Source organism: Lynx rufus, unplaced genomic scaffold (assembly GCF_022079265.1).
Source record: "Lynx rufus isolate CCGP_SWC_20201006 ecotype Redwood Valley unplaced genomic scaffold, mLynRuf1.p SCAF_1, whole genome shotgun sequence".
In the NCBI taxonomy this organism is placed as follows: domain Eukaryota; kingdom Metazoa; phylum Chordata; class Mammalia; order Carnivora; family Felidae; genus Lynx; species Lynx rufus.
The window spans coordinates 130,189,869-130,216,810 of NW_025814823.1; the positions used below are offsets into that span (position 1 = coordinate 130,189,869).

The 26,942-nt window shown below is 37.2% G+C and overlaps 1 protein-coding gene across 1 annotated transcript in view; it reads left to right on the forward strand.

The window, feature by feature from the left end:
* IPO11 (importin 11) overlaps nucleotides 1-26,942 on the forward strand; it is a 189,271-nt gene that overhangs the window by 158,844 nt on the left and 3,485 nt on the right. Inside the window, exon 29 of the mRNA XM_047087054.1 lies at nucleotides 668-752. Coding sequence (XP_046943010.1) covers nucleotides 668-752 — 85 coding nt within the window. The remainder of the gene's footprint in view (nucleotides 1-667; nucleotides 753-26,942) is intronic.

A 26,942-nucleotide genomic window follows, 5' to 3' on the forward strand; every position in this document is an offset into this window, starting at 1 on the left:
CTTTCTTTGCCCCAGTTTATTAGTTAGAAACCTATGACTGATAAATTACTGAATGGTACTTTTCTAAATTAGGAAGCAGTGAGGTTTATTCCATCAGTTTGATTCACTAGACAATATTTATTTCTTATCTCCCTGGAAGAGAGAAACTATTGACTGAATAGGAAGCTATATTTCTATTATCTCTGTTAATGGTGAAGAGCAGTCGTGCAGATAATCAAAATGAAATGATTTATAACTGTCCTGCACGTACAAGTGCTATCAAGGACAAGTTCCTTATAGCATAGTAATGTCACTTGAAGAACAAAGTAGCTTATTGCATAATTAGTATTGTTTTAATGATGGTATTTGTTTAAATTACTGCTATTATGACAAGTGACGTATGGTTTAAAAATCATGTATACATAAATTCCTTGCAACTTGCTACCTTAAATTCTCAAGTAAAATGTTCTACGGTATTTTGGTGTGACCCTTTTTTTTTAAAAGTGAGGTGTATTTTTGTAGTTAAATCTTTGTGTGCAGTTAAATATTTTTTAAAATTATGAATCTAACTTATCTAGCTATTCCTCACATTTCGGACATAGAAACAATGTTCTGAGTGATTTTCAGGGTTTGTTTTAACATGTTATGGACATTTTTGATTTATTTAAAACATTTTTTTTTAATGTAGCTGTATGTTAATGTCTCATCTTGAAGAACCAAAAGTAACAGAAGATGAAGAACCACCCACAGAACAGGATAAGAGAAAAAAAATGGTAAGTTACCAAAGCTGCTTTCAAAATTTGGGAGAGCTATATATTATCACATTCTTTAGGTCTGAAAGAAACTGTCTGTTGGTCCATTCATCCACCTTTCAATCTCTTTTTCCATCCCTTACTGTAGAATTAATGTAAGCTGAGCTTTGAAATTTGGAGTGTACTCCTAACACAGATAAATTTTGCTCCTCGTACATGAAGTAGAGTTTAACTGTTAATCTGAAATCACTTTTTCTTGTCTTAGGAGAACAGAAGATTTACTCTTTCACTTACCGAAAACCTGTGACCCTCACCACATTTGTGATGCATGTTTTTCTGTTTTTAGGAGAATTACTGAAATTGCTTCATGAATTTTCGCAATGAATTTTTTCTCAGATAATCACAGGCCTTTATAAAAATTACCTTAAATTAACTGCTAGGTAGGAAAATAAATCAGAAACACCTAAAATATTTTGCCTTTAAAATTATTTATAATCTTGAACTTCTAAATATTTACTGTGACCCATGAGTATAAAAATTGCTACACAAGTAAACTTCTTCCCATTTCCTCTTGGAATCCATTCTAGTCTCCTGGCCTCACCAATATTAATCTTGTTGTGCCTTCTTCCCTCATTTGTACTTGAGAACGACGCTAATATCCCTCGAAAGTAGAGTAACTAAATTAATATATGAAACGGACATGGGATGATACTGAACAGCTAGTAATTAGGGGTGTCTCATTATTTTAGCTGTCATTATTTCAGGCTGCTTGCGATGTTCCCTCCTCGAATTACTTACGCCGTACTAACCCTTAGGGGCTTCATCTTCAGTGTATAGCTGGTGCTGCGCTGCTCTGACAGCCTGCTTTTAAACTGTGCTACAGTTTAATCCGTTTTACTTGGCGTTTTCATTAGGGTGACGATAGCCTTTCAGTATCATGTAACAGTTTGTCTTTTCTCTTTTCTCACCTCCGCTATTTTAAGCATTAAAAATATAATTGGTGTTACAGAAAAATATAACGTCTTCCTTCGTAGGATTCTAAACTTGTAATGAGTAATGGGTATTCTGCTTCTGTTCATTTGTCAGCTTTTGTGCACACTCTATTCACATCCTGTAGTCTGGTAGATCTACTCTTAGCACATTAATCTACTCAGATCTGTTTTTCATCCTGTAGGAATCCTCAGTAACATCATATAGTACTAATTGTAATCCTAACTTGATTTTGAAGGCAAGTGAAACATTATCTTAAAGAACAGTGTAAGAGCATAGTTTCAGAAATAGCACTTTAAGTTCCTTGATTCAGTTTTGTGATTTTAAATACTATTTGAGAGCTGATTATTTTACCATTATTGTTCTAATCATAGGCAGTAATAATTTACACAAAAATCATTATTTTTTCAAATGTTTGATTTTGTTTGAAATCAGTCGTCACAGTAGCTTTTCGGTGTAGATTTATATTGTCATCTCTACTAAGGTGGACTAAGCTATATCTTGATCTTAATGCTGAGGATACCACAGCATTGATGGTTAATGCTGGGATCACATATCTTAGCCTTGAATAAGTCTAATTGTGAATACCATGAGAATTTTTCAGTAACTTTTCAGTAACAATATTAGTCGCACTGTATCTTCAGGGTTACAAGTATAAATAATGCATTTTCTTTCAGTAATTATATTGTTCGACTGTGTTATGTTTATCATTAGAAATTTTTTAAGAACTAGCTAGATGTCCCTTGGTTATAATTTTAAAAAGTGGAGGTGTTTGCTGGTAAATGATTCTGAATTATTATTTAAAAGAAAAACCAGTCTAGTGTCAAAGGATTTTCATATTAAGTGAAAATATTTACTTAAAAGGAAGAAAAAGTCCAGCTGCTTGGTTCCAAGACTGCATGATTGAAAGTTTGATTTACTTACTGTCATTGTTGTCTTCAAGTGGTCCCTAAAATGTGGTGTCTGCATTTCAGTAGCTGCTTTGGCAGAGGATAGCCAGCAGTGATGGAAATTCGGGAAAGTGGTTGATCAGCTTACATCAAATTATGATCATTCTCATGGTTCGTTTTAAATAAGGATGGAATTGCCATTCAGGAAAGCTATGAAGCTGTCCAGACTTTTTGATTTTGTCCACTTTCATTCATCTCCTGTCTCTACTACCTGTTTGGGGGGAATTAACAGAAGATCAAATGCAGCTCAAAGCCTTTCATTTAATTTCTAAGGTCTCTCCCTATCTGCTATGCTCTAGGAGTAGAATGACAATTTTGTGACCTCTTCCATAAAGAATTAAGCTAGTACAGGGGTGCCTGGGTGGCTCTGTTGGTTAAGTGTCCGACTTCAGCTCTGGTCATGATCTCGCCATTTGTGGGTTCCAGCCCTGCCCTGGGCTCTGTGCTGACAGTTATAGCCTGGAGCCTGCTTCAGATTCTGTATCTCTATCTCTCTCTGCCCCTCCCCTGCTTGAGCTCTTTCTCTCTGTCTCTCTCAAAAATAAGTAAACATTAAAAAAAAAAAGTTAAAAAAATTAAGCTAGTACATTAGCATTTTAATTTAAGTTGCTTATAATTTCTTTTCTGTGATGTGTGACTTACTAGGCATTTGTAAGGTGTACTTCCCAAATTGAAGTTTTTGAGCATATTAATGTTTTCTGGCAACTTGATGGAACTGGCTAAGAAAGCATTAAGGAAGCATTTGATATATAGTAAGTAGCCTGTGTTAATGAGGTATTTCTGATCACTCTTTCATGTTAAGTACTACTGAGTCAAGCCCCAGAAATACTTTGGTGATCTGCTTCTGTATGTAATAATCTAATTTTATATATGCTTACTAAATGCTTTAGTTGATATAAATAAGTTTGAACGTTATTAAAACTGCACTAATTTCTCATTTACCTGTGCTGATAGTGCAGTAGCACAAATAACAGTCTATCCAAACATCATTGTTTCACGTGACTTTGAAGTAATAATAGTAATACCGTATCTACATAACATTATCCTTTTTTTCCAAAGGAATGTTTTAGAATCTCATCTTACTTACCCTTAAAATAGTTTAATGACCAGATACTGATGAGGAAACCAGGCCACAGAGAAGTAACCTCTTACTCAAGAGTTACAAATTTAGGTAAAGCCTGAAATTAGAACTGAGCTTTCTTGACTCCTAGCCTGAGGCATTCTTTATGATTTTGATTTCTAAAATTTCTGTAGGTTTTCTAAATGTTTTCAGAAATCGCACATACCATTTTGCTAAAATTGCAGAATTCATGAGAACTGCACGTTTGAGGGGAAATTTACCAGCTTCAAATACAGCTCAGCTACCATAAGTCATTGGAATTGGAATTAGATCTGTAGAGTTAGTATAGTTTGTCATGTCTTGTGGTAGCATGGCTAGGAAACAGGTAGTTTATTAATTTGTACATTTGCTTTACTTTGACAATTAAATGTAGTTTGCAGTTATTGACACAACTGTAACCAAGAGCTAAAGAAATGACTGTGAGGAATGCCCAATTTCAGGGAGGACATTAATGATAATTCACACAGATGGTAATTATTTTGTAACAGTGAGTATTTACTGTATTTAAGTATTAAATCTTTATGTACTTGTTGAGTGCCCACTACATAATACACTATTCTTGAAATTGAGGATATTGGAGTGAACAAAATATATAAACCTTAAGGGTAATGGAGCTTATAGTCTTAAGAAATTATTTATGTATATTAACAATGTCAAGTTTATGAGGGTTTATTAGATTAAGTAATAAATATCACAGTTTTCTAAATTTGTAGTATGTTCATGAAACTTGGAAGTTCTGTATATATAGTGTTCCTAAGAAGTATTTTTTACGCTGTTTTAAAAAATGAGTTAAAGAATGTAGCTGGGGTTTTGTCCCCCTCACTTCTTTGACAATAACTTTTTTCTCTTTTCCTAGTGTTAATAGATGTTTGCAGGCCTCCTATTTGATTAATTTTTTCAAGAGAAATACCATTTCTCTTGACCAACACTTTTTAAGATCATTTATACTTGCAGTGAGTTTGATCTGTTTTTCATCTTTTAGGTACACTTATGGGAATATGTCTTTTTTTTTTTTTTTTTTAAGTATATTATTTTGAGAGAGGGAGAGAGCAGAGGAGGGGCAGAGAGAGAGGGAGATCAAGAATCCCAAGCAAGCTCCACACTGTCAGCTCAGAGCCGATGCAAGGCTCAGTCTCATGAACCATGAGATCATGACCTGTGCTGAAATCAAGAATTGGACACTTAACCAACTGAGCTACCCAGGTGCCCCCTATATGGGAATATATCTTATATCTTAATGTATTTTAGAAGAAATATTTAGAACTATCTTCCCTCTAGTCCAAAAATATGAACTATTGTTTTTCCATTATTTGTCTCAAGAAGTATATTAGAATTGAAAACATTTATGCCATATTACAAACCAGTGAAAATATCATTTTAACACATTGTACTTTTAAATTGCTGTTTGCTGAATGAGCTCTGCACGTGACTTTTTTACTGGTTTGTAATCAAGTCTTTAGCTTTTGATAGCCTCAAATTTTTATGTGACTATCAGAGTTTTAAATTTTAACTTGTATCTTGGGGCACCTGGGTGGCTCAGTTGGTTAAGTGTTCGACTTCGGCTCAGGTCATGATCTCATGGTTCATGGGTTCGAGCCCTGCGTCGGGCTCTGTGCTGACAGCTCAGAGCCTGGAGCATGCTTCGGATTCTGTCTCCAGTTCTCTCTGCCCCTCCCCCTTGCTTGTGCTCTGTCTTTCTGTTTCTAAAATAAATAAACATTAAAAAAAATTTTTTCTTTAAATAAATTTTAACTTGTACCTTATATAGATCAAGCAGAATCTGCAGTATCACCGAACTAAATTTTGGATACAACCAGGTGTCTGTGGGCTGAATGACATTGGCAAACTTGGCATCACAGTTTTCCGCTTTGACTGTAGCACATCTAAGCAAGTTGATTGTATTTTAGGTTGGGTTGCATTTTATTTGCTAAATTCATAACCAGACCCTAAGTCTCCTGGCAAATACCATAAATCCTGAATAGGCCTTGTATATTGCCTTCCAGTGAGTATTGTCTCCTGTGCTGCTGTTGTCAAATATAGCACTGGATCAGAAAGGGACAGAAGTGCTGCAGTATGGGAATTAAATTGTCTGAAAATTAGAGCCTTATAGGTAGCTAACATGTTTTTCCCCTTTCTCAGAGTAGATAGACCAGACCACCTCAGCCTGCACTACCCCTCTGCCTTCCTGCCCTCCTTTCTCTTCCTCCAGCTCCTCCTGTCATCACCTCTTCCCCCAGAACTTCTCTTTGCCTATTAAATCCATCAGCTTTCCTTTAGACTTTTACTTAGTAGAATTTGGAGCACATTGCCAGAAGGAAAGTTACCTTATTTTCATTTGAAAATACTCTGTGATGTTGTTTCATAAATGTTCAGTCAAAATAGAATGTTGGAAGGGCATCCTAGGCTAGTGATTGAGTTGGCAGGTTGTAAACCCTCCTAGTGTGATTTTAACCACTAAGAATCAGTCAGATGATTGTTTTCTGCTCTCATTTATTTACCTCTAGAAAAACTCAACAGACCTAGTAAAAGAATTGTATTTGGCTGTCACTGATAAGGTACTGTGATTTTTTTTTCTTAGTTAACTAACAGTAATCTTGAAGTTCATGATTTATAAACAAAATATTTTGCAAGTAATGTGAAATTAAGGCATCATTTTACTGGTATTTCTGAACTGTCTTTTGACATTCCTAGCCCTATCACATTGAGTAATCAAGGTAAATATAGGATTGTTGAAAATACTCTTATTCAACTTGCCTGCATTGTCAGGCTGGTTATGACTTTAGAGAGCCCTCTTTTTGCTTTTTCTTACCATGCCAGTTCCATTACACTTTTCATCCCTGCTTTCTTGCTACCTCTTGACCTCATCCTAATTAGAAACTGATCCTTATCCAAAATCCTGAACTCTGACATTCCTCTCTCATCACAACCTCTTCTTCACCATACCATTTCTCCTGAAAATTCTGTGGTGTACCTATATCTGGAGTCCTGTAATTTGTTCTCACTTTCACACTCTTTTTGTAAACTTTCTCTTATTTTCACTAACTTTCCCACCTTTTAACTTAAATGTTCTTGTTTTTCTGCTGCTGCTAACTTTGGACAAGCCATAGTCATAATCTTTGCCTCCCCACTTTAGACCTACTAAGTTTGTGGGCCTAGAAATCAGGCTTACGTATTTCTTAAAAGCTTCACATGTTATTTTGGTGTCCAGCCAGGGTTGAGAACCACTATAATAGGAATGAAATTCCCTGACCGTCTTTTATAGACATCGTGATTCCACCCAGCCTTTTGCGCCTTGTTTTCTTCACCCTGCTCTGTCTCCTAAAGCAGACGCCTTGTCTCCATGAGTATCAGAGGTTTTCTTGGCGTCTGTTACAGAGCTCTCAGACTTGTCCTTACATGTGGAGTAGCCCCTTAATCCTGTTTCCCTTCCCTCAGCTTACTCATTTACTGTTTTCCTCATGAGATGCTGTCTCTACTCACTGATCATCCTTCTCACCCATGCCCAAGTATAGAAGTAATCTCTCCCTCTCCTGGATTTACCTAGCATCTTCTCTGTACATGTCAACTGCTTATACCATCTTCTGCTTCATGTAACCTAGCAACTCACATCTGTGATCTCCTTGAGATTAGGAAACATGTGTCATTTATGTTTGTGTGTGTATGTGCTTATATCTTTGTATATTTCTGTAAAGCTTTGTTGAGTAAGCATTTTTTATATTACATATTAAAGTTTCTTAAACTAAGGCATTCTCTGTAATATTTAAAGCACCTTAACATACTATGTATAATATACTACTAGAACTTTTTTTCCCTTTCATTTGAAGAGGTTGACTCTAAAATATACCCCTGTTTTCTTTGGGTCCTTGGACAACTATTCAAGTTAGTGAGGGTAGTGTCATTGGATCTGTTTCCCTCTGCCTTAAGATGACAGAAATCTCTCCTCTTTTCATTCCCAAAACAAATCTAGATCCATAACCTACTGTCTCCTTTCTCTTCTTGAAGCTTATTGGCACCATTGGGAAAGTAGCAGCAATACCATGCAGGCATAATTTTCCTAACTGACTTTATAGCTAATTAATCCTGGCAAGAACTGTGTATCCTGTGTGTTGTGGTCCATCATATCGGTGGTCTTTACATAAAATCCAGGAAACACTCCAGAATACTATTAGCCGTTAACCTGATCCTCATCCAAAGTTGTTGCTCATGTGGCTTTTAGTCTTTTCAAGCTTTTTATTGCTTTAACAATGTGCCCTACAGGACATCTTGTAAAAAGCTACTTTGTAATCTGTAAGTAATATTTTGAGGGAATGACAGTATTTAATATTATTTGTTATGAGTAATTAGTGCCAAAAATTATGTGATAAATAGAAACTGGAGATTTTTAAGACCTTATGTGCATTTATACCCTACCTTTCCTCGGGGTGGGGGGAACGTTTCAGGGTATACGAGTATCAGTCCCTAAAAACAATGTTCCAATAACAACATATAAATAAAGACTTGGGAAAATGCCAAGCGTACATTTGGCTTTGGGAACATCCAAAGACCCTAGTTTCACAACTATTAATTCAGAAGCTGGATGACGAGGTAAATTTTAGGATCAGTGTTGTATTTATTTAGGCGGAAATCCTTAACCTAAATTTCAGCCTGTCTTTTGATTTCCAGGGGACTTTTAGAAACACCTTGAGATTGTACACAGATTTGGGTGAGGATGTACATTATGGGGAAGAGGTGATGTATACCTTTTATAAGATTTGTTTAGGGGCTAATAAAAGATCAATTAAAGATAACCTCTTGACTGTTTCTACTACTTTTCCCTGTAGGATTTAGATATAGATCTTTGATTTTTTTCAGATACACAGTATGTGTTGTCTTCCCATCCTGATTTTCCTTCACTTGGCCCACAGGCTTTCTTTGTCTTGAATAGTGAGCGAACATTGAAGCACTTAGAACCAAATTGTTTTTAAGTCTGGCTAGTTGATTATGCATAGTGTTTCCATTACCACGAGCCAAATGAAATGTAGGCTGCCGAGAGAAATAGTAAATAAAGTTGGGCTTAGGGGGCCAGGGAGACAGTGCCCAAAAGTAAGAGAACCTTGGGATTATTCTTGTTGCCTTTTTTTTTTTTTTTTTTTTTTCCAATTCACTTGAGAATTGTTCTTATATATATCACTCATGGTTTCCCTAGCAGGAGTATGTTTTTCACAAGCCAATGTTTCCAAAGATTCCTTTCCAGTTTGCTTTCTGTGTCCTAAAAGTAAGAGGATGACTTTCAGGTTAATACACATTTTATCTGTTTTCTTGAACAAATCATTGAGCATGCATCAGGTACAGTGCTGGTGTGAACTGAGTGTTATGTGTCGGAAGATGACAGAGAGTCGAAGATGAGGTCTGAAGGGCAGATTTAGGAGAGAAGCCTTGCCCCGCATCATGGATGCTTTAGACAAGAGATATAATTTCCTTTGTTTTTTTGAGACTGTAAATTTGTTAAATTGGGGTTGTTTCTTTTTTTTTTTTTTTTTTCAACGTTTATTTATTTTTGGGACAGAGAGAGAGACAGAGCATGAACGGGGGAGGGCCAGAGAGAGAGGGAGACACAGAATGGGAAACAGGCTCCAGGCTCTGAGCCATCAGCCCAGAGCCTGACGCGGGGCTCGAACTCACGGACCGCGAGATCGTGACCTGGCTGAAGTCGGACGCCTAACCGACTGCGCCACCCAGGCGCCCCAAATTGGGGTTGTTTCTTACAAAGATGGAGATACAGGCTTTGAAATGATCCTTCTACCTAAAATCACTGAAAACAAGACAAAATTACGTGAAACAGCTTTTTTTTTTAAGATACTGCAAATCAGAATATGAAGCATAATGATCTCTGAGAAAAAGAAAACAAACCCTCTGGTTGCCACAGTTTGCTACCTGGAGGGAGAGGAGAGGCACAGGGAGCCCGCTTGGGGTAGGGGGAGGGCACAGGGAGCCTGCTGGTCTCTCTGATTTGAGGAGATGAAGCTGGAAGACACCAGAGCGGCTTGAATTACCAAAGAAGAGGGAGTAGCCCACTTAGAACTTGGGGGATCTTGGGAGGGTTCCTTCTGAGTCTTTAGCTGAGTACTGATCAGCACATAGAAGTGCAGAAGTTACCCATGGCCAGGGAAAGAGCCTCTAGGAAGGATTTTGAGGGGAACGGTATTCTGAGCTGACACAGCCAGGACTAGATCTTGTTGTCAGAGTGCAAACCCTCAGGAATGATAGGGCATTAGGTAGAGGGTTCACAAGTGTGTGTCCGTGTTGGTACAGAATTATCCCCGTATTAGGTATTGTTCTGATCCTGCCAAACAAAGGTAAAAGCAAAATCTGAAAAGATTGAACTGTTACCAAGCAATGTAGTCACATCCTAGAACAAAACTCATGACTGTCATCTAGAAAAATTTCGAGTATCTAACAGGGCAGAATTTATAATGCCTGGCATCCAGTAAAAACATAGCTTTCCTGATAAGTGAGATGCTCAAAATCAACGTTAAACTTACCCAAATCTTAGTAATACACTGTTTTAATAGGTAATTCAGCTCTTACAAAGTGTATGCTTGAAAATGACATTAAAACAGTTCAAGAGGATGGGCAACAATGAATTGAAATAATCCAACAGAGATGTAATAAAGACACAAATTGATAACCAGGCATCCTCCTGAGAAAGCAATTCTTTCTGTGATCAAACTAAAATGTTAATCAAAAAATAGTTTGAGATACAGAGGTTGAAATCTTTCACAGTAGGCTACATAATCACAATCATAAGATGCTGGAAAAGAAAGTGCCATTGAAAATGCCCTTGAAACTAAATAAAGTAATGGCTTCTGAGTTTTTGTTTTTAGATGAGACTTCAGATTAATTGCTTGCTGACCTCAATATTGTTCTTGAGTTTTAGAAAATAGGCAACCTCATTGCTTCTTGAATTGAATTTATTTACCTGAATTATTGCTAAAAACCTTAATCAAAAATAGTTAAGTAACTTTGCCAGTGTGCATTTGGAAATTTTGGCAGTGTGGTATTAGACTCAACGCTAAGTAAATTCTTCGTGTTTATCCATGAAGAATATGGCCTCCTTTCGGAGAATGCATTTTCAATAACTTAGGTAACATTCCAGTGAACATGAGACTATTTTCTTTCTTTTATTCCCCCTTTTTCCTTCTTCTTTTTATTAATAAATTATCAGTAATGCTAATTGTGTTTTTAGAAGGAGCCTGTCTTTTGAGGGAGGGGAAATTAAAGAGCCTTTACAAAGAATCCTTTTGCGTAGCAAGTCCCTATTTTGAAGTTTTGTGTTTTTTTGTTTTGTTTTGTTTTGTTTTAATTTTAGAGAGAGTGAGAGTAGTGGAGAGGGGCGGAGGAAGAGAGAATATCTCAAGTAGCCTCCACACTCAGCGCAGAGCCCCATGCGGGTCTCGTTCCCACAACTATGGGATCATGACCTGAGCCAAAAATCAAGAGTCAAGCACTCAACAGACTAAGCCACCCAGGCACCCTGAAGATTTTGTTTTTAATTGTAACAATAACCTAAACTCTTTTAAAAACCACAAAATTAATTATATGATATGAAATACCTTTCCCCAAGACAGCCTTTTACTGACATATTTCTTTCAAACATTTGCATATATAAACATCTGTATGTAGTTCATAAGTAAACACTACAGGGGTGCCTGGCTGGATCAGTCAGTGGATTGCACAACTCTTGATCTTGGGGTTGTGAGTTCAAGCCCCATGTTGGGTGTGGAGATTACTTAAAAATAAAATCTTTTTTTTTTTTTTTAAAGATTATGCTGCTTGATTATTTAAAAAAAATATTTTTAATGTTTATTTTTGAGAGAGAGAGAGAGAGAGACAGAGCTTGAACAGGGGAGGAGCAGAGAGATAGGAGACATGGAATCAGAAGCAGGCTCCGAGCTGGCAACATAGAGCCCGACGTGAGGCTCAAACTCAAAAACTGTGAGATCATGACCTGAGCCGAGGTCGGACGCTCAACCGACTGAGCCACCCAGGCGCCCCTTGATTATTTTTAAATGTGGTAAATGCATGAGCCTATTTCCGTATGCATACATTTAGATTTGCATCATTTCTTTGAATAGCTGTATTTGATCACATTCCATTGAATGGATCTCCATCATATGCATTTCTTGAGCAGCACTTTTTTTTTATTTTCTTTATCAAGTTTTTAATTTAAATTCCAGTTACCATACAGTGTAATACTAGTTTCAGGTGTAAAATTAAGTGATTCATCGCTTGCATACAGTACCTAGTTCTTGAGCAGCACTTCCAAAGGTAGTTTGCAAACAACTAGGGGCTCAAGAGTATTCTTATTTCATAAGTGATATTATGTATCAGTACTATGAGTGATGACAGTATTTGCCATTCTAAGATAGTATTTTTCTTGTCATCGTGTGGGCATTTGCACTGGTCGTGCAAAAACAGCATTCCCCACCCAAAGGCAGGTATAACAGCTGGCCCTTGAGCATCAGTAAAGGCGATGGCAGCAAACTATGCTAGTAATCAGCCTCTTTTTTACTACCGTATACTCACATTTTGTTTTTTATTTTTTTTTAATTTTTTTTAACGTTTTTATTTATTTTTGAGACAGAGAGAGACAGAGCATGAACGGGGGAGGGTCAGAGAGAGAGGGAGACACAGAATCGGAAGCAGGCTCCAGGCTCTGAGCCATCAGCCCAGAGCCTGACGCGGGGCTCGAACTCACAGACTGCGAGATCGTGACCTGAGCTGAAGTCGGACGCTTAACGACTGAGCCACCCAGGAGCCCCACACATTTTGTTTTTTAAAGCCATTTTCATTGAGGAATGTTCTTGATGAAGTAGTACAAATGACCAGTTTCATTACATCACCACTCTCAAGTATGCATTTTTAAATACTTTCTGTGTCACGAGGGGAATGTTCTCTGTGACGTCGGTTGTCATGAGGAAAAGTACTTTTGCAATAGAGTTGTGAGCTAAATCATCTGTCTTTGTCATGCAATACCATTTGAACATTGAAGAATGGCTGACAGGGAAACATGGTGATTTAGACTTGGGTATTTGACATACATTTTCTCAAAAGCCAGGCTCTCACTTTAAGGAAAAACTAAGAATTTAAAAGTATGCGCCCATTGGTGGTATGAGTTATTCAATACCCTGGACAATATGCTAGAAAGCAGTAACTTGTTTTTTAATGTACTTTTTCTAATTATGAGCAAGGCTGAGCATTTTCCAGATGTTTATAGTTCGTTTATGTTCCTTTCTTACCTTCTTCACCCCAGTTTTTCTATTAGAAATTTTATTTGATTGTTCGTTTTTTGCTTTAAAGTAAGAGTTCTGTGATACATTGTATTTTCCAAGAATGGCCATAATAGTATGTCCCATTCCACATGCTGTTTTGGCAGGGTGACTTGCACGCTCTCTGGGTCTCTATTTCCTTTCCTTGAAGTTGGTCAGTCTTGCTGATGCTTTCTGCCCTCCGAGTCAAATCATAAGATCTATCTTCTGCCTTTTTCCCAAGAAACATTTGTTCTTGGAACCCAGGTACCAAGTGTCCACAAAGAGAATGTGAGTCTTGTTTTACGCAGCTGAGGTCCCAGGCAACAGTGAACATTAACTGCTAGGCACACAAATGAGTAACGCTATAGATGATTCCCCAGGAGAGTGTCAGTCCCCTCCAGCCTTCAAGTCTTCTCAAGTGAAGCCCATAGATTGTGGAGAAGAGACCATCTGTCCTTACTCTTCTCCACAGAATTCCTCAAAATTTAAAAATTAGTTGTTGTTTTATGCCACCTAGTTTGGAGTATAATCAGAAACCTGAAGAACCTCTTTAGAGATGCAGAAATCAGCCCTTCATTCTTCATCCGTGTTTCATTCAGTTTGGTTTTTGCTTTTTGTTTTTTAAACCAGGAGCAGAATTAAACTGATGAGCTTGTTGTTGCAGGGGTGAGTGCACACTTGGTGGCACCACGAGTTGTGTCTCAGTGGGTAAATCATGGAGGGGTTTTATCAGATTGAGAGTGCTGGAGTTAGTCTTAGAATGGTCTTGTCAGGGATTGGTCAGAATTTGCAAACCATTCGTGTTATGGGGACAGTCAGTGGTCTTAATTTTAAGTCCTTAAGTCCCAACTGACCATCAGGTCAGTTCCTCACTTGTCTTCGCTTGGAATGCATGGACCTAAATGAGCGGTCTGAAAAGACTGAGCAAGATAAACATTGCTTATCTTGTGTATCATGGTTTAGGGAAGTTTTTCTGTTTTCTGAGTCGTGGTAAAGTTCTGCACATTGTGGTCTTTCCTGCATTTCACAGATATTCCCTTAGAGCTATCAGGGGGCTTCTCACTCCCACGCGTACCCCCACAGCTACTTCATCAGACTCATTTTTGGAAAGATGAGCTGTTAGCTTTTGGGCGTAAACAGTGTAGATTCGCACTGCCCTTTGAGAGGGCTTCATTGTGTGAGTGAGTTTTCAGTGGTGGTAGTTGTCATCTTCTTTAATCGTTAGCAGTTTGTTTACTTTTGACTTTGTTTTCTCACTTTGCTTTTGTTTTATCTGGTTTTATGGCAACACTACCCCACGCTCAAGAACATCGTTTCTCATGTTTTATTTTGTGTTATTGATTTCATTTAAATCTTTAATCCAAGTGGAAATGTTTTTGATAAAGGAGTGGAGGAGAGTGTCCATTGTTCTTCGATACAGCTCTCCTGTGCCACAAAACTAATCAAAAGCGTATCTTTTTTCTGCTGTTTTGAAATACCACCTTTGTCAGATAGTACAATGCCAGATTTGCCTAGATTTATTTCAGAAATCCAAATTTGTAGTCCCTTGACCTTACTATTTTAATTACCCCAGTTTAACAGTGTATTTTTTACACATTAATGATGTTTCTGAGGTTATTTTACTTGGAAATTTATCATTATATAATTTTTAAAATAAACTGAACACTTTTATTAAAGAATTGTTTAAAAACGTCAATTGAAAATGGGAGTTAATGCTAATTAGAAAACACCAAAAACCATATTGTTTGAAAGTCAGAGACTTAAGACTTTGGCTATTTTAACGCTAAGAATTGCAGGTTTATTTTCCTTCTAGGATATTTTGTAGATCAATCTCATAATACTCCATCTCGTTCTTTCAAGCATGCATTGAAAACAATTGCTTCTTTGTGGTCTCAGCCTAACTGAAATAAAAGACATACCTTGTATCAAAAGCTAGGGTGTACTACCGTGATTCAGGGTCAAATGAAGAAAATCAAAGAATGTGTCTAGTTCCATTAATTTAAAACTATCTAAAAATAGTTTAATTCTCCCGTATACAGTGATATGTTCAAAAATGAAACATTACTTCTGCTGAAAGGGGATTTATTAAACTAAGGAATTTGCTTATTAAATGGTTTGGATGTCACTATATCCTAGCCAATTTTTTTTTTCAGTTTTATTTATTTTGAGAGAGAGAGAAAGAAAGAGCACAACCTGGGAGGGGGGGAGGGTGAAAGCGAGGGAGAGCGAGAGAATCCCAAACAGACTTCTCCACACTGTCAGCGCAGAACCCAACACTGGGCTCGATCTCAAGAACTGTGGGATCGTGACCTGAGCTGAGCAACCTAGGCACCCCTCTCCTTGCCACTGTCATTCATTTTTACATGAACCCAAGCAAGGTGAAATGATCTGTGACAGGCCTTAATAGTGCTTTTGCACAAATCAGTTGATACTTATTTTGTATCTCACATGTGATAGTCTATGTGAATATCATATGAATAAGTCATCCAATTTTTCTTGGATTGTCCCCTTGAAATAAAGCACTTTAAAGTAAAACAAATAGAAAGGGAGAAGGCTTTTGTTACAGAAACTATTTAAGTGTTGAGACTTTCTTTCAACTTAAAGCTCAATTAATTTCTTCCCCACCACTTTTTTTCTGACCTGGAAGAAACTGCACTGAAGAGACTAATGAGTTTCTTTATTAACCCATTACAGTGAAAATTACTTTATGTCCTTGTGCGAGTTACGCAGTTACATTTGCTTCTAATGCAAACAGTGGGTCCTTGTAGAATAGTGATTCTCAAGTGATTGTTATTTTATTCCCCCACCCCCCAGGAGACTTACAGCATTGTCTAAAGATATATTTTATTGTCACAAGGCTGAGAAGTACTACTGTAATTTAGTGGGTGGGAGCCAAGAATGCTGCTAAGCATCCTACAGTACTCAGAACTGAGTAATAATTCATTTTATTCCACTGAACATTGGGTAGTTGGAGAAGTGTCTCTTCAGAAACATTGATGTAGTTGCCTACTGTGTACCAAATAGCGGCCAAGTTGTATAGGGCCCGATATGCCAGATAAGTGTGGTGGGAACTATAATCCCTTTCATCCCCCAAAGAATTCCACGTCCTAATCCCTAGGTCCTATGAATAGGTTACATCCCCCTATGGATATGTTTGGTTACTTTGCAAAGTAGAATTAAGATTGCTCATCAGGTGATTGTAAAGGAGATTATCTAGGTGGTGCTGTTGCTTTGAAAACAGAGGAATACAGCCCCTAGAAGCTGGAAAAAGCAAAATAACAGATTCTCCCCTAGAGCCTTCGGGAAGGAAAGCTGCCCTGTTGACGCACCTTGATTTTAGCCCTGTGAGATTGTTCTGGACTCCTCATGTATAGAACTATAAAATAATAAATGTGTGGTAGTTAGGGCAACCATAGAAAGCTAGGAATTTGGATTTTGTTTGGTAGGAATAGGGAGCCATCAGAAAGTTGTCACCAAAGCAAAACCACAGTAAGACATCACCTGTCAGGGTGGCTAGAATAGACAAGAAATGACAAGTGCTGGTGAGCATGCGTAGCCACGCTGATATGGTGGGAAAGAGGCAAGCTTTCAGTGTTGCTGGGCTTGCTGCTACTTAAGAGAATTTTATAGCATTTTCCGTTTCCAGGATCTTAGCCCCCTTCCCCATTCACTTCACTACAAATTAACTGCTTCTACTCAGTGATTACTGATGCCATTTGATATGTCCACATGTCCAGCTAGCTTTCCTTAAACCTGAGTAACAAGAGAAGTATCTTCTGTTTCTTGTCTGTCCTCTTTTCCTCTCCACACATTCTCCCTTTATCTCCCCCTGTCTCTCTGTCTGTCTGTCTGTCTGTCTCTCTCACACACACACATACACACACACACACACACACACACACACACTAACTACCCCATTCCAAAAAGCAGTTGATGCAGCAGCCCTTTTACCATTTAATATAAAAAATAGTGTTACACCACTAATTTTCATCTTACCTTAACCTCCTCCTTTCATTGCGTTTAGCATTACAAGGACCATGATTTATTTTATCTTTGAATCCCTGCACTTAGAATGGTACAGAATGGGTTCTCACTAACTTTTTGTCAAATTAGATGTTAGTGGTAGCAAATTTCTTAAATCCTTAGGTCAGCAGTTAACATGAGCTATCTACTGGAGATTTGGGTGACCTTCGTTCAGGAAAGATCTGGCATTTGGTTACCTCCATGTTAACTCACTGCTTTGTAATTGGTTCTAAAGCTCTGTGTGTACTTAATTCACTATGGATGTATTCCTTGAACAAAAACCAAAGGTAACCCTCAGAGATTGGTACATGTTCATTTATAGTTCTAAATCTCATGGGTGTTGGAGATGTTCTGATTGTCGTAATTTCATTTTTTGTGATCTAAACGTTAATAGGTTTAGTTCTCTGAGATTTAAGTAAACTATACTGGTGAAAGTGGGGCAGATATTTTGAAATGCTTGAATTGTGGTGTTGCTAACAGTGTGTTACATCTTTGTTCGTGCAAGGGTGGTGTTTTGTTGAGTTTTCCATTTGGCTTTTATGTATCACTCAGTAGTACAGGCACCGGCTGTGAGTTCCTTGTTTTGCACCAGGCCTCCTTCCACAAATAAATACACAACATAGTTTATTTAAATCATGCATGAAATCATTTCAAGCACTCTAGTCAATTTAGGCTAAATAGCCATAGAGAACAGTATTTCCCTTTCCAGAGCTAGTGGGTTAATGCAGGTCTTAAAATACTGCAATTTCTTGAATGATTTTGCTATATCAGCAGATGGTCATGATGGAAAGTTTTGTTCCCTCATTCATTCCCATCATATTCTGTCATTTTTATAAATTATTGATGGTTTACAATTTGATGAAGTGATCATCCCAGTTTTTGAAATAGATTGAGAGCACTGACTCGTTATTAAACTTTATTGCCTTTACAGGTTCCCTCTTAGCATTTATTTATAGCACTTAACTTTTTAACCTTTCATTTGATAGCTTGATCTTGTGAAGCATTTTATCAAAAGACTTGAGATTCTCCTAAGATGTGTTCAGTGATCTCACTTCTTGGAACCAAATAGTCAGTTGGAACAATATGGAGACCTTCCTTATGGAAGCAGGTGTGTCCTGTGTTAGGTTGGCTTACACTTGTGATGTTCGCATCTCTCAATACCTTTAATGACAGTGTAGGCAAAAATAAGTGATACTCAAAAAACTTAATCCAAGGTGACATTTAAATTGTTAACTAGAAATCTCATCTGGTTTTTCCTATTTCTCTTTGTCCTCTTTCCATTTTCTGTATCACCTGGAAACTACATATAATTGGCTCAATGCATTATGGAATATGTTTGGTTTTATAGTCTGTTGTCTCACAGAACCGGCAAACATGAGTATTGATGACATTTCTGGAAAGGAAGTAGAATCAAAGGCAGTGCTGAGCACTAACACATTTAGATATGTCTAGGAGGCTGCTGTTTGCTAATTTTGGAATACTGATCACACACCCCTAAACATTCTGTTACACTTTGTTATACAATCATTTTTACTTTGATGATAACATGAACGGAAGGAGGACATGTTTCTATTTATTTATTATTTATTTCTATTGTTTCCATAGAATTTATTATTAATTTAGTTATATATTAGAATTGATCTTTTTTAATGTTAGAGATAAGTCCATGAAGATAGTCCTTAATTTATTGCTATGATTGGTTTACAGGAGAAATGCTTTTATAAAATAGGTAAAGGTTCATTTCAAAAGGCAGCATATTTTTATAGGATTCTAAAAACACACCTATGGTCATAACTTTTTTATTGGTGCAAAACTTAGTCTCCTACACATTACCATTTTGTGATATCTTATCATCCCTCTGGCCTTCTGAGTAAACTGGTGCTAAGGATAGCCAGTGGTGGTCTTGTGATCTCTAGGTTTAGTTGAACCTAAGATGGTCTCCTACTGGGTATATAATGACAGAACTGAACAATACTACCAATAAGCTTAATTTAGTTCCTGTAAATAAAAATTCTATCCTATAAATAGAATATGCCTTTTTAAAATGTTCATGAAATATGAATAAAGAGGAGGTATGTGGGGGGGGGTGAACATAAATATAAAATATTAGGTAAAAAGTCACATATAACTTCAGGGATTATACATGCACTTCCTGGGTAGTCAGTGGAAAATCTTGTCAGAATTGACAAGTTTTTCATAAAATGTAATTGCCAAAAAAATTTACGATTAAAAATCATGGAAGAAAAGTTTTAAATGGATTCCCCATTTTTCTAAAAACAAGCAAAAAATTTTCCATTAACAGTGTTTCTTATTTGCTCGTTTTCTAAATGGTTTTACTGGAATGTACTGTTAATGAAAAAAATGTGTAGTTTAATGTATTTAATATTGCTAATGACATCCTTTCATCAGCAGCTTGTCTTCTCTCTCTCTCTCTTCTCCCCTTTTTCCTTTTTCTTTCTCCCCATTTTTCCTTCAGTCCTTTTTTTTCTTATTTTTGGGCTATCACATTTTAAGGAAAAGATAGAACTTAGAAAACTGTGGGAACTGTCAGGAAATAATAAACAGAAAAAAGAAAATAGTAAGTTTTTGTATTTATGAAGATAGATGCAGAGAAGTAAGTTACCATTAGCAAATTTAACCCAGCATTAAATTCACCATTTATTCCTGTAAAAACTCTTACTGAATTAGGAATAGAGTAATAGGACTCTTTAAAAACAATTTTTTAATGTTTATTTATTTTGAGAAAGAGCAAAAGAGAGCAAGTGGAAGGGCAGAGAGAGGGAGAGAGAGAATCCCAAGCAGGCCCGAACTCCCAAAACGTGAGATCATGACCTGAGCCAAACCAAGAGTTGGATGCTTAATGGACTGAGCCACCCAGGGGTCCCTAAAAAAAATATGACTTTAACGTGATGTTTTAAATGACTGTTTGAAGCTAAGCACAAACATACCACTGTTGAGAATGATCTAAATGAGAGTGCCACCTTCTAGAACAGACCCCTGGAATCTCAATATAATAGTTGTTTGTTGTTTTTTTTTTTTCCTACTCAGGGAAAGTGAAAAAAGAAGATTATGAGTGAGTGGGTGTGTAATTCATAGAGTCATTCAGGGGTGACCCAGATATATTGATGATTCTTCTGTCTAGTTGGAGAGAAAAAGAATGGGTTATGACACATCTTTTTTGTTCACATTCTTTTGACTGGGAGTTGTGGTCTATCTGGGTACCTAGGAAGCAGGATAAAAATTTTTGGTGATAGTCTGTCACATAGAATTTTTAGCCAATGTAGTGAGAAGAACAAGCAAGTATTTGAGTGAGTGTAGGTATTAAGTACTGGCAAAGAAAAGGCAAGTCATTAGTCATTTAAATGAATGTTTATGCCAGAAAAGTCCAGGAAAATCAACAAACCAGCTATGAAGAGAGTTTAACAAGGTAACCAATTAAATGATAAACATGTAAATGTATGTTGCTGTTACTAGCAAACCAGTTAGGAAAAGCAGGCAAAGTCCAAATCCTTATAGTGTGGATTTTATATGCTGTGTGATTTGGGGAATCCTTTGGAATTCTAGAGTCAAAAGTAAGGCTCAAAAGAGCATTAAACTTTTGGATGGTGAAGGAGTCAGACAGTTTAAAAAAAAAAAAAAAGGATCTTGACATTCTCTGTTTTACATACGCTAAAGCAAAAGGAACCCAAAAATGTCTCATTGAAACCAAAGGAGAAAGAAAGCCTTGAAGAGCATGTAGAAGTAGGTGGTGGTCTATGGGAATCAAGTCTGTAGGGCTTGGAAGTACCAGTCGAAGAGTTTTTAAGTGTCATGTATTTTACTGAGTCTTACTTACATTTATTTTAATGAATATGAAGATATCTATAGAGATTTTTGTTGGGTTTACTTGAAATCTTACTCCTTAAAACTGTTTTTTCCAAATTTTTCTTTAGCACTCTTCCTCACTCAAATATGTATCAGATTCTTATGAGCTTTTAAAAATTCGAGTGCCTGAAACCAGTTACATCAGAATCTCTAGAAGTGGGACTTAGACATTAGCATTTTTTAATATTCTACAAATGGTTCCCAGTATGCTGCTAAGGGTGAAGAACACTCTGTAAACATATTTAGTTATATTGCTGTGGGTTTCCTTTTCTCTTTAGAATTTCTTATTTTGAGTTTTAAATGAAACAATCTTATGTAAAGGGGCACCTGGCTGGCTTAGTCTTTTAAGGATCCAACTCTTGATTTTGGCTGAGGTCATGATCTCAGGCTTCATGGGGTCGAGCCCCGCATTGGGGGATGAAAGTGCAGAGCCTACTTCAGATTCTCTCTCTCCCTCTCTCTTTGCCCTTCCCCCGCTTGCACACATACTTTCTCTTTCTCTCAACATAAACTAACAAAAAAATGTACATAAAAGGTTTAGTCTGTGCCTAGTACATGTCCTGTTTGTGGTTGGAGTTTAGTAAATGTAGGTAGAATATTTTGATTGCTGTTTAATCACTCTGATGAGGAACATTCCCTACGGAAACAAATGTGAAGAAATAAGATGTTATGTTGCTCATATCTGGGCTTGGCATATTTACTTTGGCTCATTGATTAAATTGTGTGTTTTGCTCACGCTTACTTTGTAGATTTAAAGCACCTTGGAAGGCATAACCAAAATAAGACTGAAACTAGAGTAAAAATACCCAATTAGTAATGGTCTGGGACTGATGGAGAGAAAAAATAATTATATCAGAAAACCTCAGTAATAAGCTAATTGCTAAATTGCAATTGCATTTTTGTCCCTGAGACACGTATGTATGCATTGTTACTTTTATCTCATGACGTCTGGGTTTCAGTCATTCTAGACATAGCAATGTAAAATAGCTCCTTTATTTACAGGTTCGTCAAATAGAAATTGTAGTCTAAATTCCTCGATGGACAGCTACAGCAGGGATGATAAAATCTCACTCGCTGCCTTGGAATTTGGATTGCACACTGGGTTTAATTAGTGACTGAATTTGCATTGTTGAGCCTTATTGATGAGATGGGCTCTGGTTGGCATCTACAGCACTCAAACTCCTTGGTAAGCCACTGGTTAGGAGAGTTTATATCCAACAGATTCTAAAAATTTACATGTAGATGTATTTCAGAAATTGACAATTCCCTATATGAAACAGAGGTCAAAGAAGGGAATTTCAAACCAAAGATATTTCAGTCGAACTAAGAACATTTGAAGACCACAGGGTTAAATACATTGTCATAGGCAAATTTTCCTTTAAGATTTTTGGTCTGTTGCGTTGCTAGGGTGGTTATACATAATCTACCAGGTTTCATGGAAAGTATATCACTATTCTTACAAAAATCTTCTGTAATTTTCTAGGGTAGGAAACTTTTTCTCTCCAGCAAAATTCCAACCGAAATAACTTTACAGTAAATAATTTGCAAAAAATTATCGTGGGTCTGTGGAGGCTTATAAACTGAACAATAATGTGAAAGGCCACATGACCTAAGAAAAAGAAAGGATTCAGCTGTCAAATTCCTGCTGGCTGAAATTGCTGATTAATGCAGTGAAATGTTTTTTCGTTTTAAGGAATCAAAATCTCAAAGAATAAGAAATGGACATTCTGGTAAGTGGCACCACAGGAGCTGAAATCTTGTACCAACTCTAAAGACTAACCACCTTACGGTTTGAAGCAAACGTAAGAAAGCTGTAATTACCAACAGAAGAATCTGATACACAGTTCATCCAGAACCATTCTTTCTTAAAGTAATAATTTCAAAGTCAAGGAATACCAAACTACTTGCTTATTAAAATCCAATGTATGGACTTTTGAAGTGAGTCAGAATATTAGCACTTAATTTATTTGGCATTGTCTTGGAGTCAGGAATTCTGGGTGATTATCTTCCAATATCACAAATCTATTATAAGGGTTCTAATTTTATCTTAACCATTTAAAAAAATTTTTTTTCAACGTTTTTATTTATTTTTGGGACAGAGAGAGACAGAGCATGAACGGGGGTGGGGCAGAGAGAGAGGGAGACACAGAATCGGAAACAGGCTCCAGGCTCCGAGCCATCAGCCCAGAGCCTGACGTGGGGCTCGAACTCACGGACCGCGAGATCGTGACCTGGCTGAAGTCGGACGCTTAACCGACTGCGCCACCCAGGCGCCCCAATCTTAACCATTTTAATGGAAATATTTAAATATTATGTCCTTCCTTGGAGGGTGAGAGAGCGGTTAGGCATATGGATGTAATGGAAAGAGAACAAAACCAGGAATTTGGAAGTCTGTATGCCAGTTCTCCTGTTGTCATTAACTTCAGAAAAATCAACCTTGAATGTCACTCACGGCCTAGGGACATCATTTTTTCCTCATTTCAGAAATGAACTTGCCAGCCTTGCTATTTAGATGCTCTATAATTCATCACTTGGGTAAGTTAATTGAGGCATCCAGAGCAGGTTGTCCTCGTACCAGATGGCCACAGAGGGATGTACTTTTTTAGCTTCTTAGTACCTCTTTTTTAATTTTATTTGTATTTTTTAATTTTTTTTAATGTATTTTTTTTTTTTTTTTTTTTTTGAGAGAGAGACAGAGTGTGAGCAGGGGAGGGTCAGAGAGAGAGGGAGACACAGAATCCGAAGCAGGCTCCAGGCTCTGAGCTGTCAGCACAGAGCCCGATGCGGGGCTCAAACCCACGAACCATGAGATCATGACCTGAGCTGAAGTCAAACGCTTAACTGACTGAGCCACCCAGGCACCCCTTTTAGTACCTCTTTTTAAATATATTATAAAATTTGTTTATTGTAGTCTCTCTTGTCAGTTTTCCTTTTGTTGCCTGTGCGTTTAGTGTCATATTTTTGAAATCGTTGTTATGCCCAGTGGCATGAAGCTTTTCCCGAAATTTTGGCTTTTTTTCCTAGGAGTCCGAGGTCTTATGTTTAAGTCTCACTCATTTTGAGTTGATTTTTTGTGTGGTGAAAGAGAAGGATTTCATTCTTTTTCATTTGGATATCCACTTTTCTCAACATCATTTGTTGAAGAGACTGTCCTTTCATCACTGTTTACTTTTGGGTGCCCTTGTTGAAGATCAGTTGACTATATATGTGTGGAATTATTTCTGAACTTCCTGTTCTGTCTATTGCTCTGTATACCCAACACGGTACCTGAAATCCTAGTCAGAGCAATTAGGCAAGGAAAAGAAATAAAAAGAATCCAGATGTTAAGGTAGAAGTAAAACTGTCCCTTTTTGCGGATGATGTGATCTTATGTATAGAAAACACTAAAGACCTATTTAAAAAAAATTGCTGGAGCTAATAAATTAAGTAAGGTTGCAGGATACAAAGTCAGTATGCAAACTTCAGTTGTATTTTCTGTACTAAATGAACGATCTGAAAAGGAACTTAAGAAAACACATCCCACTTAGAACTGCATCAGAAAGAATACAATAGCTGAGCATAAATTTAACATAAATACAATAATTGAGCATACATAATACACTTCAAGGAGGTGAGAGACTTATACCTTGAAAACTACAAAACGTTGATGAAAGACATTAAAGACACAAGTAGATACTCATATTCATGGTTTGGAACACTAGATATTAAGATTTCCATACTACGCAAGGCAATTTTCAGAGTCTGTGCACTCTGTCAAAAATTCCAATGGCATGTCTTACAGGAATAGAAAACACAATTCTAAAATTCATAGGAACCATGAAAGAGCTTGAGTGGCCAAAACAGTCTTGAAAAAGAATAAAGCTGGAGGCATCACACTTTCTGATTTCAAAATCTATCACAAAGTAAATAAAACAGTATGGTACTGGCATAAAGACAGACACCCTTTTTATTTTGGAAGAGTTTTAGGTTTTCAGAAAAGTAGCAGAGATAGTACAGACCTTTCCTTCTCATGTGCCCCTCACTCCTTTTCCGTAATGACAGCATCTTACATCAGAGTGCATTTGTCAAAGTTAGGAAACCAACATTGGTATATTATTGCTAACTAAACTTCAGGTTTTATTGAGATATCACTGGTTTTCCACTAATGCTCTTAGTTGCAAGATGTGGTCCAGAGTACCAAAAATTGCGTCTCATCTGGGTCCGTTTTTAATAGTTTTGTGTCTCTTCCCATTACTCCCAGTATTTCTGTATTGTCAGCTGGGCCTCAGTACTGTTGGCTTTGTTTTTTCTGTAGAGGGTTTTTACCTTCTCATATTTGTACATCTGAGCAATGATAACCACACTTGTTAGATGTGTTCCAAAGAAGAATAAATAATTTCTGAATTTGTAAGATTCTTCTGTGATTAATTTGTTTGAATTTGGGAATGTGGATTACCAAACTGTTTGGGTCTTTTACCTCCGGGAAATTAATTCCATGCCTCCCAATATATTCTTGGTGTCTGAGGTTGCCAGATACTAAGCTCACTCTGGTTTGTGATGTGTTGTTGTCCATGACCCCTCAGCGATAACATCTTGCAAAACTATAACATCACAACCAAAGTAGTGAGGATATGGAACATTTCCGTGGCTGCAAGGACTCCTCATTTTGCCCTTTTATAATTAAACCCACTTCCCTTCTGCCTCTGATACCTCCTTTAGTTATGAATGACTTTTTTTTTATTGAAACCCGGATATTTTTGGTTTTATTAGACTGAATCTTACTGCAAATTCTGTTTTAGCCACCTTCTTTTGACAGTGCTGTGGCAGAAGTGGCTGTGCCACTTTGTTACTGTCAGGTGGGTGCAGAAAGCCAAGTTCTCCACTTGGCCCCTCTCCCCGTGAGAGGAATTGATAGTTCAAGCTCCCCAAGTGTCGCCACACACACGCTATTGGGGGATGGGTGGTTCGAATCCTTTTAACAGCCTGGTGTGAGTAGAGGTGGGGCCATAGTTTAGTCTTGGTGTTGGGCTGAGTGAAATAAACTAGTTATCATCTAAAGTTTTCTGTCTTGCTTTGTGGTCCCTTGGGTAGAGAGCAGGCTTTTTGTTGGAGCCTTTTTTTGGTCTACGTTTGTTACCATGTCCAGGTTGCTGGCTTCTTCAGGCCCAAATTTGGGGTATATGATGCAAGAAGAAAGCCTGGGACTCAGTACTGTGTCATTCCTTTAGTTCTGGGTGTCTCTACACACACACACACACACACACACACACACACACACACACACACACACACACACACACACACGTAATGTCCAGGAGTTTTAATTGTACTTAGCTGAAAGAATTAGAAGAATATTTTACTCTATTATTTTGGAATTAGAAGTCTACTTCACATCTACTTTTGCAGTGTGGTTTTCCAACAGCAGAGTTATCTTCCTAATTATAATTTGCTTATTACATTATAAAACTAATTATTTTCTCAGGAGCATACCACCTGATAAACATGTAAGCTTTCTGTATTTTTTCACGTTAAATCATATAATTGAGTTTATTATGTAATGTGGGCATTATTTATATAGTATATATGTATATACTGTATAAAAGCAACAGTTGTGAAAATGATATTAGTGACTTTAGTGTTTTTTAATTCTATTGATGGCACTATAACATTCAAAGAAATGATATCTGGAGTTTTAGTGGGTATGCAGCAGTGATTTTTCTCGAGAGAATCATTTTATTAATGTATTTCAAAAAACTTATTCAAAAGAAAGTATTGGGGCATCTGGGTGACTCAGTCAGTTAAGCGTCTGACTTCGGCTCAGGTCATGATCTCACGGTTCTTGAGTTCGAACCCCTCATCTGGCTGTGTGCTGACAGCTTGGGCCTGGAGCCTGCTTCAGATTTTGTGTCCCCCTCTCTTTCTGCCCCTTCCCTGCTCATACTCTCTTCTGTCTCTCTCGAAAATAAATAAGCATTAAACAAATTAAAACAAAAAA